Source organism: Nelumbo nucifera, chromosome 1 (assembly GCF_055504915.1).
Source record: "Nelumbo nucifera cultivar China Antique chromosome 1, China Antique-T2T, whole genome shotgun sequence".
NCBI classification, from domain to species: Eukaryota; Viridiplantae; Streptophyta; class Magnoliopsida; order Proteales; family Nelumbonaceae; genus Nelumbo; species Nelumbo nucifera.
The window spans coordinates 155,648,769-155,667,653 of record NC_142649.1 but is presented as its reverse complement, the minus strand read 5'-3'; the positions used below and the strand labels follow the sequence as shown (position 1 = coordinate 155,667,653).

The window sequence follows — 18,885 nt, the reverse complement described above, 5'->3', positions numbered from 1 at the left end:
TATACTTTACAAAATTTTCTACCCAAATGATTTTTAAAACAAAAACAGTAAAACATTTTTTTTATATTTTATACTTTGATACTATTAAAAGTAAAAAATATAGAATTCTAACCAAACAGTGCCTTTGAAGATGAATAGGCCCATTCTTTGTCAAGTCTTATGTGGGCCGATGGTATCGATCTATCCGGGTTGTCTTGTTTCTGGCAAATGAACAATGTCTTGGCTTGGGCGGGCCACTCTAAGTGGGCCTGGCCCTGGTGTTTGGCTCATTGACCCAAGTCTGAACGACGGATCCCCTCTCCGTTTGCCATCCACAGGACCAGCGGCCCCTGGCCAGGAACAGACTGGAGTAAAACTGACGTCTTCTTTTGGAAGGTGGACTTCTGGATCCTTTTCAAGGGCCAGACAGTGAAAAATTCTCCATATTCCAGGTCGTTCGCTCGTTCTGAGGTGCAAACCACAGATCAGCAAAGCATGGAAAGCCAGCAGCTATCATGGAGGTCGTTGAGGTTCTCATTCAGGAACGCGACCATACTCGTTTGCTTCTTCAATCTCGTTACTGTTCTTCTTTTGCTTCAAGGATTCCTGTCTGGTCTATCCAACAAAAGGGTTGGCCGAGATGAAGCCGATGCAGGTGCCACATCAATTCCTCCATTTCTTAGTTTCTGTTGGGCAATCAGCCAATCATGTGGGTTGTTCTGTTTTGCTTTGCCTTTGCTGTTCCCTGGTTTTTAACGTGCAAAGGAGCAGTGGGTTTTTCTTGAATGACGTAAATACAAGTCAAAGCCTGTTAGAATTTATGATTGTTGGATTAAATGGAAAACCCAATTTGGTTTAGCCTGAAAATTTCGGTTGCTATATATGCAAATATGGAATTGAAGGGAAGCTTCTATTGATGAGTCGGGATTCATTGAATTGGGCATTTGGTTTGGGAGGTGGACAGGGGGAATGAATTATAGGATCCGGTGGCTATGCTCGGTTGGTTTGATTTATTAGAATCTTGTAACTGACCTTATTGTTGAATGGAATGGGTATTGGCAAATTGGAGTGAGTCTCAGTGACTAAGTTTGGCGATGGTGAGTCTTACTTACCTGTTTGAGATTGATATATGGTCAGCTGTGAGCTCTCTGTTCCATTTATTTAGAAACAAATATGCGTTACTCCTGTGAATTCTTAAATTTTTCAAAGATGGTTATTGTCATTTGTTGGCAAGGGGATATTTATCTGTTGAGGATGATTCTGAACTTGGGGTTATTCGTTTTAGGGGACTTAATTGTCTTGTGTTTCATTCTTTTCACGAGGTTCTCAGCACACAGAAGCATTTTATATTGACTCAGTATATGACCTCTTGTAAGCATTAGATATTTTTGCTACTAGATGTTGACAATCGTTTGGAGTTGGTTCTAGGTATGGGATCTTATGATTGTGCAGCTGGTAGAGACATGTACTACTTTTCTTTTGGGTTCTTTTGTGTTATATCCTACAATGATTGTTTCCTGAACGAGCTGGATTTTCAGTCTGACAGCCAAGTGTCTGTTACGGTTGAGACATTATGGGCATGATTGTAGCAACTACTAGCAACCGATAGAGGTCCTTAATTCCATTTCTTATTCATAACATAATGATTGTTTACATACTCTTGAAAGTTTTGCTTTCAATTTCTTTTCCATGCATATGACATATTGATTAGTATGGGATATTAGTACGCCAATTTATTTCCTAACTCTAGTGGAACCTTTTATTCTATTAGTTCTATGTTGCAGCTTCAAGGTAGGTTTGATCCAGGACCTGTATTACCTGTTTCTTTTGTGGTTTAGTGATTTACAATCACAGCAATGGGCTTAGGAAAGGTTTTAGGGCTAAACGAAGAGTGCAACTGGGTTTGCAATTGTTCCTAGGATTGAACCCAACAACCTATAGAAGCCTTCTCAGGGATGGAAAACAAAGAAAATTCATGAACTAAGTACTTGGATGACATTTTTCATTGAAATATAGTAGGGTTTAGATTAGATATGTAAGAGGTGACAAAGAGTAGTAGTGTTTTGAGGTGGCCCTGCACAAAAGGTCAAAAGTTGCTAAGACTGGAAAATTATGGAAACTAGGATTAGAGGGGAACTTTAGGAAAATGTTTTACAAGGATGAAAAGGTACCTAAATTTGGGGATAGCTAGAGTTTTAAAAGGCATTCTCAGGTGCACAGGCAAGACACATTTCAAGGTATGCACCTTGCAGCCCTTGCTTGAACCCAAGCATAGCCCTTTTCAGAAGGTGTGCACCTCGTGTGCCTTGTGCCTCAGCCTGGGCATGTGCCTTTTTAAAGTTGTCTTTTTTTTTTAAAATTTTTTCTGGATTCATTATTGTCTTACGCTTTTGTAATTAGCTTTTATTGTTGATGAGGGCGGATTTGGCCCTCCAATGACATTGTGACACATGGCACCTCAGGACAATTAGGTGACACCCAAAATCACTAAGGCAACAAACTTTCCAAGCTGATGGTGTCCCACTTGGCGGCCTGGCCCAGGCGCGGCCTGGCGGCATGCGCACGGCCTGGCGGCCTGGCCCAGGCACCGATCTGGCACTAGTGCCAACCTGACAAACTCGACCACAACTCAGGTCGGCTAGATGTACCTCGTCCAGGGCTGACATGCAGCACCTCGTCACTGGCCGAAGCGACCTCAACGCAAGGAGCAACCTCCCTCGAGGGTGTGCCGGTTTGACTGAGGTCCAGGTGGCGACCTACGAGGCGTGCTCGCCGAAAAATTCGGCATGCATGCCCCATGATCCTTGGAGGTCGGCCCACGTTCCGGAAGGCGGTCAACGTGCATGGCGGTTACCTCCGAGGATCTCGGACCAGTTAGACACGACCTCCCGGAGATCTTGGAGGCGTTACATGAGCAAGGCCTATATAAAGGCACCAACCCCAAAGTGAGCAAGCAAGCAAGTAAGCAAGTTCTAGCTCTCAGACTTTGTGATTTTTAGCTCGCAGTCTACTATGAGAGTACTGACTTAAGCATCAGAGCGACCTCGCCAGGTTAGCCACCCCGGGTCCTCTGACATTTGGTTCCTTACAGGTCTCTAAAGAGCAACGAAGCTCATCAATTCAGCTCGCAACCTGGTCAGCCCGACACCTCATAGGCAGCCCTGCACCTGGTCAGCCCGGCGCCTCATAGGCAGCTTGGCACCTCATAGGAAGCTAGGTAGCCAAAGTTCTCCACTTCGGCCTGAATCATAGGCCACTTGGAAGCAGACCAAACGATGAGGTACTTAGCCCAAAAAGTTGGCCATCAACTAAAAATCGATTCATCAATTGTTATTCGTACAATTGTATTGGTCTTTTAAAACAAACAAAAACAAATACGTTTCAAATACTTAAAGTGTTAATTCTTGCAAATAGGATCTTAAATAGCAAGGTTTCCACTAAAGAAGCAAAAGTAATACAACTAATATATGATCTCTAATCCTAAAATGGAAATGACTTGCAACTAAAATTACAAAATTATTCTTTATATATATACATGACAAAAATTGTGGTTGGGGGGCTTAAACCCCGGCATGAACTAACTTGGTTAGGTTTGCTTCAAGTGGCTTTTATAGAGATGAAGGGCTGATCTCCTAGGATTGGGAATGCAAGATGTTTAACATCACACTAGTTACTTGAAATAATACAACTAGGAGATAAATAAATGGATCAGAAGTTTCACATATTTAATTGTTGAATACTTGAAGCACTATGTACAATCCACATATGTTTGTTTTCACTTCCACATTTTCTCTTAGAATATGTTTTGTATGTCATGTTTATAGTTTATATATTTCAGTTTGTGCTAATAGGCTTTTAAAACATTTAGTTTCTTTTAAAATTTAAGTTTTCACGTTTTTAGTGTGTATATATATATTTTATATTTTGTTATATTCTATTCTTATTATTATTTTTTCAAAATTAGCTTCAAGAAGGTGTGTGCCTTTAAAACTAAAAGGTCCTTACACTTTTCTTGTGCCTTGGTGCTTTTAAAACACAATCAAATGTTGTTTTGACTGGGGTTTGATTGGTCTGATTTAGAGAGAATTTCTGTCTAGAGAAAGTGGAGACTGAACTGATTCTTTGGTATAAAGGCTTACCTATAGCTGATATCAGTACTCTAAATATGATGTTTGAGTATGTTTCCCTTGGCCCTTGATGGTTAATCAACACTGAAATTTGAAAAAAAAAGCTCACATAGAAAGCTAGAGAGTGAAAAATATAAGAGAAAACCTAGGATCAGTCAACTGGTACCTCATAAAGTTGAAATAGGATAATTAAGGGGTGATAGATGGGTCCCATGGCTTTACTTCCACTATATGAGGGAAGCTAGATCCTTCACATTGGGCTGAATGTCTTGTTTAATTGGATCCCTAGTATTGCAAATTCCTTTGCTAATTATTGCTAGGGAGGGAGCTAATAGAATTGATATTTACTGGATCCTAACCTGGGAAGCAGTCCTATATAATCTGGGGTTCTCTTGGGTTTTCATGCTTGTACCTTGGGGCCACTTATCTGCAGTAAAATTCTTGTTTATCTGTTATCGAAAAAAAAGTCAACTTGCACATTACATATAATCATTCTAAATCTTCTGGGATTACTCACCATGTCAATGTACCCAAAACATTTAACAGCCACATCCTTGACAAAATACACACACAGAAATAAAATTAAGAAGAACAAGGTAAAACTACAGTTCTGCTTCTCCTCATCATATGACTTTGAAATTTTAAACTTGAATATGATTAGACAAAGAAAAATTCAAGGCTAGAGTGCTCAATCCACTTACAAGTTGGTCATATGAAGGAAATATCCTTACTATTAAAAAAATATAAAAATACATAAAGATTCAGAAAATCCCAGATTTGATCTGCTGGCTTCTGCATCAACCAATTACCTTGATAAGTGTGTTCTTGTAGTAATAAAGTCAATTTATTAGCATTGAGCTTTCTAATTTTCAGTAATATAATTAAATTGTCATTTTGAAATGCAGTGCAACTGAGATATATTAATGAATGTGATGAGTTGCGCCGTGCTATGGAGCCTTTGGAACTGATTAAAAGAGTAAGTATGATTCATTAGTATGGCATTCTCCAAGAAACCTGTGTGGTTTGCAATGTACTTGCTCTAGGGAAAGGAGATCAAGCAGGAAGCATATGCCAAAGATTTGTCCATCTTTGTCCAAGTTCAAGGCTTTGGTTTGGTGACATTACATTTCAGGTTAAATCCCATAAACATAATTTATTTATTACCTGTTTAGGTAAAGGAGATCAAGCAGGAAGTATATGCTGAGCCAGACATAGTGCAGCCAAAAGATAATAAGCAAACTGCTGCAGTAGATCTGTCAAAGAGGTTGATGGACTTCCGTGCCCTAAATGATGCTAATAGCGTGAAAGGTGATTTACCTAGGAATCTCTAAGGGGCCATTTGATAACACTTAAGTGGTTGAACTGAATGGTTACTATAACCTCAAATATTTTATTCAATAAAAGACGAACAAATAAGTCATTCAGTTCAGCTACTTTAGCTGTTAGTAAGTGGCTCCAAGTCTGTTACCCATTATTTGCTCTGAAGTTGCTTTGTATGCTATGTCTTCCTCATCATTCTGAGATTTATTTTTTACTTGAGAAAAAGAGGAAAATGAGAATAGAAGGATAAATTATTTAATTTCTTTTATCAGTGAGTTATTTATTACGTTTAATTCATTTAAGTTAGTGAATCATTTATTTGTTCAAAGTTCAATACATTTAGGGTTTTCAGTGCCTTCTGAAGCTATTTCATTTAATGGGTCGATTTGATGGATGTTGAGGATTTTGCAGCCACTAACCTGCAATGTACTTCTTTTAAAGCTGTATTCATTTAAATTATATTAGTTGATAATGACAAATTTTAATAAAAAACTGAGAAATTATTTATAAATTAATACCTAAACATTATTTAATTCTGAAAACATAAGTTGCTTAAAAATTTGAAAGAAATTATATAAATGCCTCTCACACATATATTTATAAATATCCAAGATGTTTCTATTCATGTGTGTAGAAGGCCAACCTAGTGCATCACTAATTGAGTGACTTGATGTAAGTTGAGGATTCTAAAAGAGCTTGAAGGAGGGCAAAAAAGGTGTAGGCTGAAGAGTAACAGAATACCACAATCTGATATATGATATGGCTCCTGATGAAGTAGAGCGGCAATGACATGGTTGGAAAACAGATTTTGACTTGGGCTAGTTGCTGAATGTAAATATTTTAACTTAACCTGGATGAGAATCATGGACACTTGGTTAGGCTTGAAAATGGCAATAATTTGAAAGATTCAACTTGATTTTGTGAGTTTTTTGACCTGACAAATTGTTTGAAACTCAAGTGGTTCAGTAAGGGGTAGTTTTATGGAATCCTTCATTGTCTAATTTTAACCCCCATACCTTAAAACTTCTCCCTTGTGTGTGCTTCTTTGGTAGAAATGTTAGAAGATAGGAAACTATCTTTTTAATCTCTCTCTCCTTCCACTATCTTCTCTTTCCATTTCTTTGGTAGAAATGCGAGAGGAGAAAAACAAGACTCTTTTGTTGACTTCCAACAGAAAACTTGTATCAATGTGTCTCTTAGGTTAGAATCCACTTTCATGGAGAAATATGTAACTTTTTTATTCTTTTATTTTCTAAAACCTGAACATTAGTTGACTTAACTAGATTATCCCCACTTGTAGGGTAAAATCCTTGTAGTACGAAAGTTAGGTGCATCAATGTAAATCCCCTTGTGGTAGAATCCTTGTTCATCTTCATCTTCATCTTCATGTAAATTTCCTGTCTATATTAATTCATTTAATAACTTCAACACAATTTCAATAAAAGGGCCATTACCCATTGTTGGTCCCAGCTGTCTGGGGTCTTGGGAGGGGTGGATTGGATATGGACCTAAACTTTGGCATTTTTTGTACAAAGAGTCCGCTTTTAGACTTGAACTTGCATTCTCACACTTGTCAGCACAATTTCTTACCATTGCACAAAGAAATGGCCCCCTTTAATGCATCTCAATATTTAATAAATAAAAAAATTATATTTATATACAATTACTTGTAAGCATGAAAACAGCATTTCTTGCTTTTCCTATAAGCTTTCTTATTTTTTTTCATAGTGTTTCCTATTATTGGTTAATATTTTTATATTTGTAAGATTGCTTTATATTTAATAAATAAAAAATCCTGACTCACACAGATTTGGATGTGACTCAAGTGAGTCAAGTTTTAGAGCTGGATGGTTCAAGTCAGATTTCTTGGTTTTCCACCTTGGGCAATAAGGCATTGTTGAATTGAATTGGGCATCTATTCTTCATATTTATATGCGAGCATTTTATCCTAAATACTTTTGCTGATAAAAAAATCCTAAATACTTTGGTCACAAGGTCTTTCCTTTTGTCATAAACATTAATCATAGAGTTTTTTCTTTCTTTTTTGGGTAACTGTTTACTCTTTTTTTGATCAACAAACGCCAAGCTTTATTTGATCATGTATAAAAAATAAAAAATGAACTAAATAAATAGAGCATGCACATTGGAAGAAAGAATTCACCTGCATCCAAAGAGAAACAAAAAAAATTCCCATATATGGGGAGATTAGTAAGTGGACAGTAGTTTCTCTACTTGCATAACAAAGAAAACATGTATGGGGAGAAAGGCACCAAAATGGTCTTTTCCGTAAGTTGCCACAAGTGTTAATTTTCTGATGAAAAGGTTGGGGTTGAGGGTCCAGATAGAAGCATCTAATTTTGAAACATCCAAAAACTCCCACCAAGGCCTTCAATAGATCAATAACAAGAGATGACTGAGAATCCTTAAGATCTCTTCTAAAGCCAAAGTCCTTAGCAATCCCATGAGATGATACTGATACGAATTTTGAGGCAAACTCTGATTTATAAGAAGACAGCAAAGAAAGAAGAGGAAATTGAACTTCACAGGCACTTCACTTACCCAAATATCATCCCAAAATTTATCCTTGCATCCATAACAGACATCATACCTGATAGAAGGCATAAATGAAAATGCAATGACATTGATTTTACACAAAATTTGGTGCTGATTGTGATCCTCCATTTTCCTTGTGCAGCACTTGGTTATCGGTACAATGTTCAACTTTCTTGCTCATGGAGCAGTTGAAATCGGCTTGTTTGATTGATAGTTCTTAGCATTTGGTGCTGGTTGTGTTTGTTTTATGCAAGTTACTAATATGTTTTGAGTTTCAGCTCTTGAGGAGTGGCGTAAACGGAAGATGGAACGAGCTAGGCAACGGGAACTTGGAAAAAATGGAACGGCCTTATCACAAGCACGAAATCCATTGGATATTTGAGGCTTCATCCAGTTTTAAAACTTGAAATCAGGATTTGATCTTGATTTATTATAATGTTTTGGATGATCATTCCTTCAAAACGGTTCAAAAGCTCTCAACCTTATTGTATCATACACCAACTTTCAATGTGTATTCTCAATTGTGATCCTTGATTCCATGAAAGATTTTGTTTATCTGGACAACTTTATATGTCTCAATGTATAGAAGATAGTATGAAAAATGCAGTTTATCAACCATGTTTCTGTTTTTTGCTGTCCAGCACCTGGCAGCCATTTCATCAGGCTGCTGACATGTTTCTAGTTCAGCCTGGCAAAATACCCATTTTTTCTTTGGGTGTGTGTCTCGGTGGGGGGGGGGGGGTCCTTAATTTAAACTTTAGATTTATTACCTGAAGAATTTAGACGTGATAAATTATTGGGGCCTGTATGATTTGCAAGAATAGGGATCTGGAATCAGAATTGGAACCGGTTGTCAGAATCCCATTCCCATTCTTGGTGGAATGGCATTCCCTCAAATACCCCATTTGAGGGAATGCCCATTTGCCCCCTTCTTTGCAATTGGGGTCCCATGATTCTAATTCCGGTTTCCTATCTGAACTGAACAGGTTATGGGAATAGACCATTCCAATTCTGATTTCGAAATTCTGATTTTGAGGGATTTCAATTCCTATTCTGACTACAAACCAAAGGGACCTTTAACTCTTCAGGTGAGTTTTAAAAACATCAACATGCCAGGAGAAGCATGCCCATGCTTTATTTCATTTCTTTTGGAATGCTCTAGGTTTGGCCATGCCGAACAACCTGCAGGTGGTCTTCCAAAAAGTAGAAGAAATTTAAGCTGTGTTTGATTTGAAATCAGAGAAAAGGTAGGGAAAGGAAGGGTACAGGTTTCCCTACCTTTTCCTTTTTTTTTTGTCAAACCAAACACAGCAGGAAACCAAACCAACATTTTCACTTTGGGACTCACTTCGTTTGAGGTACGGTATCCGTCCAATTAGATTTAGGGGGATTAAAGGGTCTCCAAAAACAAGAAATGGCTCCATGCGTCAAGTGGTCTAGACTACTGCAAAGCTGAAATGCTCTGCAATCCGAGAGTTAAGAGATGAATCTTGGTTCCAGAATTTTCAAACTTGAATTATTGATGTTCATTTTGAAGTCTAAAATCCCCATTTTAAGAATGGTTTTGGCATCTCGTCTTTTGAATGGTGAAGGTTTTCCCAATGTCTTGGGCGAAAAGGCCTTTTCCCCTAGTCATCTATCTACTCATCATCACAAACTACCCGATGGCTCAACTTTAGGTTTAGGGGCATGGTTCAAACTCAAAGCATCAATATTGTTTACATTTCGTTTTTTGTGGTTGCCGATACATTTATACCCTTGGGTACTGTTAGGGGTGCTCATAGTTCAGTTAACCGAGCCGTGGGGCATTTTTTGCAATCGAATTGGTAGTACCGATTTTTGGAAAACCGGTAACCGAAATCAAACCAAAACCTATCGCTAACTGTTGGTTCGGTTCATCGTTTTTCAGTTTTTTAATTTTTACATTATATATTATAAAAATATATATAAATATATAATAAAAATTATAAAAATATATAAATATACATAAATAATATATATATATATATATATATATATCGGGCAGTCCAGCTAACCACCGGTTTTCTATATTGGTTAACCGAAACTGAACCGGTACCTTTGATTTTTTAAAAACATCGAACTAAAACCAAATCGACCGGTTCAATTAACCAATTTTTCAGTTTGGTTTCGATCGATTTTTTTGGTCGATTCGGTTTTTCCATGTTTTTTTGCTCAGCCCTAGGTACTGTGGGGGTAGTGACACTTAAGGGTATGAACTTTCAAGTGCTACATTTTTGTACTCTAAACTTTTAGAAATACATGAGTCCAACTCTGTTAAAACTAACATTACAGTGAGGGTAAAATTATAAAAATGCTCATTCAAATGATTTTATTCCTTATTGAATAGAAGTATAGAGATTATATTGAAAAAAAAAGAGTAAAATAAAAGTTCAGTGAGCAAAAGAGAATCTAAGCATGATAATTTTGCCCTCATTGTAAAGTTAGTTTTAACAGAATTGGGCTTAAGTGTGTATTTCTAATGTTCAGGGTATTAAAATGTCCCACTAAAAAGTTGATCTCAAGTATCACTACCCTGCAAATACAAAGGTGCCTATTTATAATTTACATTTTTTTAATCTTTTAAGTGCAATTCAAGCTGAAGAGGCTATAAGAGCTGGAGGTAGATTGAGAAAGATTTAAATAAAAATAATAAGAAATGATTTAAGCACCCATAATATAATAATAGATATAACACTAAAGACAATCGAATGACAAAACAGGGTTCATGGACAAAGGCTTAGGTGATGATTATAATCCATCAGTGCAATTCAATTGATGAAAAAGAGTTCGAGCTCAGCGAAGTAAAAAAAGTGACAATGAAACTTAGAAAAGTTTGACCTGTTTTGACATTTGAGCATGAGTTTAATAATGGGGCTGGAATCTGGATGGTTTTTGTTGTTTAAAAGGGGCCTTTGGGGCATGGAAGTACAATGAGAGCAAAATCTTTTCTCAATCAGGTTCAGGTAAAAAATGGTTAAAAGTAGTAGGGTAAGGCGTAAGGAGGTGAATTATGAACATAGGTCAGATGAATGAATTTGGTAGGGTTTGTAAGGGTGGAAATGGATGGATTAATCTGCTAGGTGGGCCAACCAGGGTTCCACGTTTCTGGCTGAGTTCATTACTTATCAGTAAAAGAGAGAAAAAGATCCGGAACTCGGGGCCTACATCCTTGGGCTCAAGGTTGCACTCTTTATTTCATGCAACTGCCTACTAGTGTTATTGAAAGTTCCTCGTCCCATCTCTCGGAAACCTATGTTTCAATAAAGCCCACCTAAATGTTGGACTGGACCCAGTCAGCAGTACAACGGTTCAATCAGCTGCCTTATTTGGGAGGGCTTTCACACAGCGGCTGGCTTCAGTGCTTACAAGACCGCGTTTACACTGTTTACACATTACTTGCAACTTTGCACTGGAATATCTCTCCATAAAAAAAGTATACAAACACCAAAATATTCTCAATGCAAGAATGCAAAGAACAAGTTGGAATCTTCTGCCAACAAAACATGTACTAAACCTCTACCAACTTGATCTAACACTGCACATCTCACCACGAGACTGTGACTTACCATAAAAATAAAGCCATATTGGTAGAGTTAAAATGTGTTTTGTTGTCAGGTGATCAGAACTCACAAGGAACTGTACAAACTTGAGCATTGAAGCCGATACCACAGAAGCCCTCCCAAATGAGCTCTTGGTCTTGGGAGTGGCTTCTGATTGTCTATTTAGACTGAAAACCATCCAGACAACTGATTCCATTTTACCACAAACCCAATCCTCAGCCAAAAAACGTTGAATTGATCAACAACCCATTAACACATTCAATGGTTTTTTACTATTTTATTTTTTAATTTTAAAACTCTTTGTCAGAATGGTTCCAATTCCGATTCGGTTTTTAAAACATTGGTATCTATAGTGAAATTGTGAAAAATCCAAGAGAGGAGAGCCAAATCAGCTTCGCCTGTCGGTCAGCCAGTTGAAAAGAAGAGGGCCGTCGGCTTCAGTTCACAGCTTATCCGGAGCGCCTTGCCAAGATTATCTGGCTTCTTTTTCTCGACATTTTAGGCAGCTAAACCAATTGCCAAATGTCAATAAATCAAGGCTGTGCTTGGAATTTTCTTTTATTTTTTATTTTTATTTTTTCTGATCAAGGGAGGGAATGAAATGAAATGGAATGGAGAATTCAAACTATAGAATCTACGGGTAGTGGATAGGCAGGTCCTTTCGGCCCCGCTTCAGTTCACAAATCCCCTTATTACCAAACCAGAGTTTAGTAAAAATTTTCCCGATTCAATAACAGAAAGAAAATCTACCACAATAACAAATCTATGCTGTTGACACCATGTCTGGAGCCACCTATCCATCTATCCTCTCTTACTATATAAAGTGGATATGCCACTTCTGCGATAGGCTTCAAACTCTGTAGAAAAACTGCATGGCTGAAGTCCACCTCTTCATCTTCTGTCATGAAGGCTGAAGCCCACCTCTTCATCTTCTATCATGAAGGCTGAAGCCCACCTCTTCATCTTCTGTCTTCCCGCTTAAGAAGAATTTCCAACCTATCCAATCCCTGTAAAACATGTTGCCACAAGGAAAAAAGAGATCAGGAGGTGGGGAGTAAATAAAACCTGTTTTTCTGTCGTTGATGTATCTTGCTAAAATATTAGCAACCACATAGAAGGGTCTCACATAAATTAAATAAATTGTTTCTATTGCTACTGCCTTTTATTATGCTTGGTATGCCAGGAATGAAAAATGATTTAGAAATAAGGTGATTCAACCTATTAATCTCCTTCATCAAATTAATCACTCAGTCATGCCTCCTAATTCTACTCTAGATAATTCTGCTTCCTCCTAATACAATGGACCTCATTGTTTTCTCTGATGCAGGGAAACTCTCAGACAATTTATATAGTTATGGTTGCATTGTTCTGTCCAGAAATCTTTCATGATTAAAAATTATAGGTGGTAGAATTGATCAATCCTCAGTTGTGCAAGCTGAGCTTTATGCTATCATGCAGGTGCTACTAAAACTTTCGAGCTGGACTTGTCAAGAAATTTGTATATACACTGATGCTGAACAGGTTGTACAGGCTCTTCATCAGAAAGCAGATCTTCCCTGGTCCTGCCTTTGGCTTTTGTCTGGGACTAGGTCTTTACTTTATCTGTAAAACTTAGAAATGTGAACTGCTTTTTTGTCTCAAAAGTTTAATAGACCTGCCCATATGATATCCCAGCTAGTTAAAACTCACTGTTTATCCTCTCTTGCTTGTAATAATTATCAAGACGGGATATCAAGGGTAGAAGACTATGTTTATGTTTGTTCTTCTTAATATAATTTGCACCTTTCAAAAAAAAAAATTAAATAAATTGTTTCTATCCAATCTCCAGTCCTCATATAATCAATCTCTTGCATGGAAATTCCAGAACTTCTCTACAAAACTTCGAACTCTGAACTGAACATCTGGCTCTGCCTAGAAAAATCATATGGAAGAAACTATAATTTTCCAGGGGAGCCCTGGATGTATCGACTTAATTGCAAAATCACAGACTATTCAAAATCCACCTTTCATATTCAAGTCATAGCATAAGATAGAAATCTTTCCCTCTTATGGAGTTAAATTGCATGGTCTGATACATTATGATCATTACATTCTCAACCTATTGAAACTTTTTTTTTTCCTGGGTAATCCTCAACTTATTGGAAATTGGAAGGACGGCTTTCTTTGCATCTAATTCACAAAGAAAGGATAGATAATAAATGATATTAAAAAATAATGAACAAATCCGAGAACCTAGAGAATATCACCTGCTGATGTTTTCTGAAGATTACACTTATTGGAAATTGGAAGGACGGCTTTCTTTGCATCTAATTCACAAAGAAAGGATAGATAATAAATGATATTAAAAAATAATGAACAAATCCGAGAACCTAGAGAATATCACCTGCTGATGTTTTCTGAAGATTACAATTCAATACTCAATCTATCTCAAGTAAATATTTAAAAAGCAAGGGAATTTAACAAAACAATTTAATTATTAACACTGAAGCAACTCTATGTGTTACTGGTCAACAGAAGAACCATGCTTCAAGACAAAGAAGAATGAGATTTTCCTTTTCTTTTTCTTTCTTTTTTTTGGAAGGGGGTGGGGGTACTGTCTGCAAGATAGAAGTAACATGTTAAGGAGAAAAAAGAACAGAGGAGAGTACAACCATATGATCAATACAAGAAAACATACAAACTTCAAAATGTACACAGGTCTTTGTTGGAGTAAAATTGGAACATACTAGTATTTAAATCCATGGTTTGATACTAAACAGTACATAGTATTTAAGGTTTTTTGCCATGAGGATCCCCTAATACCACACATACTGACTTCAACCGAAGCCGCCTAAAGAATAACACCCGTATAATGCAGATCGCCGCTTTAACTATACAAGGCACAAGTAAGCTTGCTGCTTGGTTTATCAGGCTACTCTGGTTTTACTAAAGTACAACTTTAGTAACAAGCTCCGGATTTAGCTTGTGAATACTAACATCTTACCAGTAACTCTTGAACTCTTTGAAACAATAAAAAAATCTTGTTTTCTTTGAATGGATCAGATAACATAATTATAGCTCTTGGCATTACATTGTGAAAAATACAAAGAATTATTAAACAAATTTCATAACGCAAAATAACATGATCCTAACCTTTTAACAAAATATATATATATTAGAAGCTGAGAATACCTTCCCTATGTTTATATTTTAAACAAGGTTGTACTCAAGGGTGCAACAAAGTTGAAGGCAAGTGCTCCGGATTATTTCATCACTAGGTCCTCATCAGAGATCAATATCTGCCCTCCTTCCTTTACTGACTGCAGGCAGGCTTGTGCTAAGTACTGCAAGTACTAGGTATGATCGGCACTTGTATGATGCAGATAAAATTTCTTGCCCACCACTCATGATTGACCCCTCCGCTCACTCTTCCAAGAATTTTTACCAGTTTCTGCAGATTGATCATTTTGCTCATCCTTTGGCTTAGAGAAGAAAGGGTCCCATTCATGAGGCCCCACTTCACGTTGTCCTTCCTCCAGTAAGGCATATTTCCAGCTGTTCTCTTCTATAAAGTTATCATCAGTGCGACCATCAACAATGTCCTTTCTCAACTTGGTAACTTTGTTGATAACAGCTTGCACAGCTACATCAAAAGCATCCTTAAGAGTCTCCAATCTTGACCTAGGATCCGCATATATCAGCCTTGGTATGAGGCTTATAACTTCCTCTCTCATGATCTTCACCTGCTCTGGAGAAATTTGCCTTAGCCTTTTCTCAATACTAACATTTCTCTTGCGAATATCATCCTCTGGAATGAACACTGAGTACTTTGAATAATTCTTTGGAAGATGCCATGTATACTGTGTGTACGCTGAACCAGGATGGAAAAACACAGGTATACAACCTGCCAGCATCGAGTCAAAAGCTGATCTTCGCGTGTAAGAATCACCCTGAGGTTGCAGGCAAAACAGAGAGCTCTGGAACATCTGCATTATGCTGCTTGGAGAATGGCACTTACTCTCACCAAAATCGCATTCCAATAGCTTACAGACCTTGGACTTCTTGCACTGCTCAATGATCTGCCCTCTAATTGACTTGGGGTTGTCAGGACGTGGGGCCCCAGCAAAAGAGAAGAGCCATGGACGGTTCAGTTTCCTCATACGATCTTGCCAAATGAAAACATCAGCATCCTTTGCTGGATGGAAGTAAGTAGGATATGGGATACCGAAATCATTAGCGTTCCATGGGCTCGACTCAACCACCAGCATGGACATATTCTTTGCAGCTGGAAGAAACAAAAGCTTGTTACCCCAATCTGATTCTTGATCAGTTAGCCTCCTAAAATCCCATGTTATCCTGCCTGCGACCAGAAAATGGTCCTTTCCCCCCATAACCTTCCACTCAGGCCTCTTAACAAGCCAGTCTAGCAAATCAAGAGAAGCAGCATCCCTAACAGATGTGTTATAGCCCCAAAGATAACGGGCTATATCGAACCCAGCATAGAACGGAACAAAAATGGCGGAAGCAATAGAAGAATCATTTGTCAAGCACTCGTACTGTTTCATTCGGTTGCTGAAGATCACATCAACGGCAAATTGGTTTGTAGCGTACCATCCAGTATTCGAGAAGACCCCATCGACATTCTCCAGTGGGGGGCCAAGCCCCGCATTAGTGGTGAACTTACACATGTTCGTCCAGAGGCTGAGAGACTTGCACTCCTTGAGCATATCTTCATTGAACCGAGGAGGGAGGTCATGGACATATATGTACCTTCCTCCACACGGATCGCTCTTGTTCTCTATGGTTCTCAAAGCTCGCATGAATGGATAATTCTCAAGCACACGATGCGCCTTTGCAGACTCGGTGCGGAGAGGAATTTGATGCAGCTTTTCAGATTCAACAATGGTACCACTTCCCAGAACAACAAAATGGAAGTAGAACAACAAGACCCAGAACAACGCTGACAAAAATAATAAGAAACAGAGACGAGTGTGGTGATTCTTCCCGAACGCTTTCTCCATATGCTCGGGAGGATTGCTAGCTGTCTGACGGCGTCTCATCAGACTTTGAGCAAACAGATAGCGGTCGCAGACAAACCGAAAGATAACTTGATAGTTTGGGATGAAAATCTAAATTCTACCATTTGTAGAATCCGAACTCACGACATCAATGCACTGCAGAACCTCCGAAACCAGATGAAGGGTAATTTGATGATTAGAGGATGAACTCCCACTCTAAATCTAATGTCATTCCTAACCCTTCATCCAAAGCAACAGACTCAGCAGATCAAACCGGACTAAACCGAAACCTTAAAAAACAGATCAAATCTCAGATCAAGCCGGAAAAGTTGAAGCTAAGAAAACTCGCAACTGAAATGAAAACCCGGAATTGAAGGAACCAAACAGCTCAAATTACGAAGAAATTCCCCCGAAAAATCTCTTTACTTATTCTAAACTAACAGTTCCAGAGATATTACGATCAGATCTGCTAAGCAGTATGAACGAAACCGAAGAAAACCAGAGTGAGAGAGACCAAAAAGGGGGAGAAAAGGGACTTACAGAGAATGGATTGCAGTGAAAAGACTCGGTTCAATGGATCAGAATTTCTTTTTAGTCTTCTGGTCTGTTGCTGTTGATGAAAGGCAGCCAATAATGAAGGCAGCTTATAAACGGAGCAGCAGAAGCTGGCGTACAATAGCATATCGTGCGCATCGCGCCTTCTGTCGGTAACCAAGATGCATTATGCCACGTAGGAGTTTGGAGTCTCAGAGTCTCGAGTCTCGACGCGGCGATGATGACAGGTATAGAAAAAGCCCCGCTGTATTGTGTACACGTGTTGATCGCTCAGAGGCTGAGATTTCTCACTTGGTGGGGCCAATGTAGTTGGTCCGGAATTTCAGCTGACTGGAGAGGAAGCGTGGCTGTTCAACCAAACAAAGTTCTTTACTGAATGCTTACCGACGGTTACTCTAAATCATTAACAATTGCCACGTGTCATATTAGATAGTAATATGGCATATGTGATTACGAATTGGGATCTGCTACTCACATCGACCTCGCAGCTACATCTCACTTCACTGTATATTGAGAACATCTCTTATAAAAAATAACATATAATATGAAAATGTTTCAGATGTGCGGCTGAGATGTTAGATTTTGGTAGATCCACACTGATTGGCTTTAGTCGGTGCAAAGCCCGCTCGAACACCGTTAAAACAGCCTTCATTGGATATATATCCTGTACCTGTGTACCATATTTTATGGGAGGATTATTCGCAATGTAAGGCCATAAAGGTTGTTCGAACGAGCCTTGTACTGATTGAAGCCGAGTTCGATTAAATTATGTATGACTCGTGTATGCTCTCTTGACGGTGGCCCGGGGAAAGGTTCCTCCACTTTTACACTGTGTTTGTTTTGATAGAAAATATAACAGGTTCAAAGTATGATACAGGCCGATATGCTGGCTGGGAGTTCGGATCTCTTGCCTACGTTGATAGCAGTCACACATGTAGAATATTTTATTCCTTGTATAATATTATATAGGGAGAGATATTTTCAATTAACGGGGGTAGTGTATTGAGGGTGAGCATGGGCAGGAGATCCGGAGTCGTTGGATGGAGCGTATCAACCTGTATCTTTATCTGCTTTTTATTTTTTTTTTTCCAAACCTGTTTAGGGTCAGTTTAAGGCTTGTCTACCCGAAACAGGTCTGATTAGAAAACACTTATTATAAGGGCATATCAGAGGATCACTGATATGATACATATTGGTTGATACTTCTCGATATGTAATAATGTTTTAATATTTGAATAAGAGATAATGTAGTTGGCAAAAAGTTTTAGAATTTAACAAACATTATATTTTTGCTGATGTGATATTTGTTTTTGTTCCCTTAATTCTCTAAATAGTGCTAACAAAACTAATCTTGCTATCACTAGGGTAGGGTTGGAAGGGTTATGGGCCCGGTTAAAAGGGGGGGAGGGTCAGTTTAAGGCCTGTCTACCCTTGAAACACTATATAGGAGCATATCGAAGGGTTACCGATATACAACATTTTAAAAAACGGCTTGGAAATGAAATCGTTGTAGGCATTGGTTTTTGGGTCAACAGTTCGACTGTCTAATTCGAATGGATAGTCCATTTTGACATCAAAATTAAAAAATTAAAAAAATAAAAATAAAAAAATGGTCAAAACCCGTTGAACGGATTGATGATTTGACTGCTCAAATCAATGGTTTATTGACTTTTTCAACAGTTTTTGACCAGATTCCAGGTTTAGGATAAAACGAAACCGATTGTCTGAACGATTCCTAAGCCAAACGGTCCGACCGTCCGAATCAACGGCGGT

General features: G+C 38.2%; 2 protein-coding genes across 5 annotated transcripts; one reads left to right on the top strand and one right to left on the bottom strand.

Moving 5' to 3' along the window:
- Positions 1-290: 290 nt before the first annotated feature.
- On the top strand, positions 291-8,597 carry LOC104602745 (uncharacterized). Its single transcript, XM_010266534.2, has 4 exons — positions 291-634; positions 5,012-5,082; positions 5,279-5,414; positions 8,258-8,597. Exons 1-4 carry the CDS (start codon positions 475-477, stop codon positions 8,359-8,361), a joined length of 471 nt encoding a protein of 156 aa, XP_010264836.1. The 5' UTR covers positions 291-474; the 3' UTR covers positions 8,362-8,597.
- Positions 8,598-12,162: 3,565 nt separating this feature from the next.
- On the bottom strand, positions 12,163-17,233 carry MUR3 (Exostosin family protein). 4 transcript variants are annotated; one of them, XR_016080463.1, is made up of 3 exons: positions 14,732-17,187; positions 12,516-12,556; positions 12,163-12,481 (listed from the first exon to the last, which is right to left on the bottom strand). XR_016080463.1 is itself a non-coding variant. In XM_088894810.1 (2 exons), exon 2 carries the CDS (start codon positions 16,597-16,599, stop codon positions 14,944-14,946), a length of 1,656 nt encoding a protein of 551 aa, XP_088750936.1. In that variant the 5' UTR covers positions 16,600-16,847; positions 17,098-17,233; the 3' UTR covers positions 14,561-14,943. The 4 variants fall into 4 exon arrangements, 1 of the variants encoding a protein (XP_088750936.1); XR_016080461.1 differs by having other exon boundaries at positions 12,163-12,567; XR_016080462.1 differs by having other exon boundaries at positions 12,163-12,556.
- Positions 17,234-18,885: the final 1,652 nt, after the last annotated feature.

What these genes read in the sequence shown, in the direction of transcription:
- MUR3 (XM_088894810.1), bottom strand. Translation starts at nt 16,599, where the DNA reads ATGAGACGCCGTCAGACAGCTAGCAATCCTCCCGAGCATATGGAGAAA.
- LOC104602745 (XM_010266534.2), top strand. Translation starts at nt 475, where the DNA reads ATGGAAAGCCAGCAGCTATCATGGAGGTCGTTGAGGTTCTCATTCAGG. An exon ending in CCGAGATGAAGCCGATGCAG is followed by an intron (nt 635 to 5,011) that starts GTGCCACATCAA and finishes TTTGAAATGCAG; the next exon opens with TGCAACTGAGATATATTAAT. An exon ending in CTTTGGAACTGATTAAAAGA is followed by an intron (nt 5,083 to 5,278) that starts GTAAGTATGATT and finishes TTACCTGTTTAG; the next exon opens with GTAAAGGAGATCAAGCAGGA.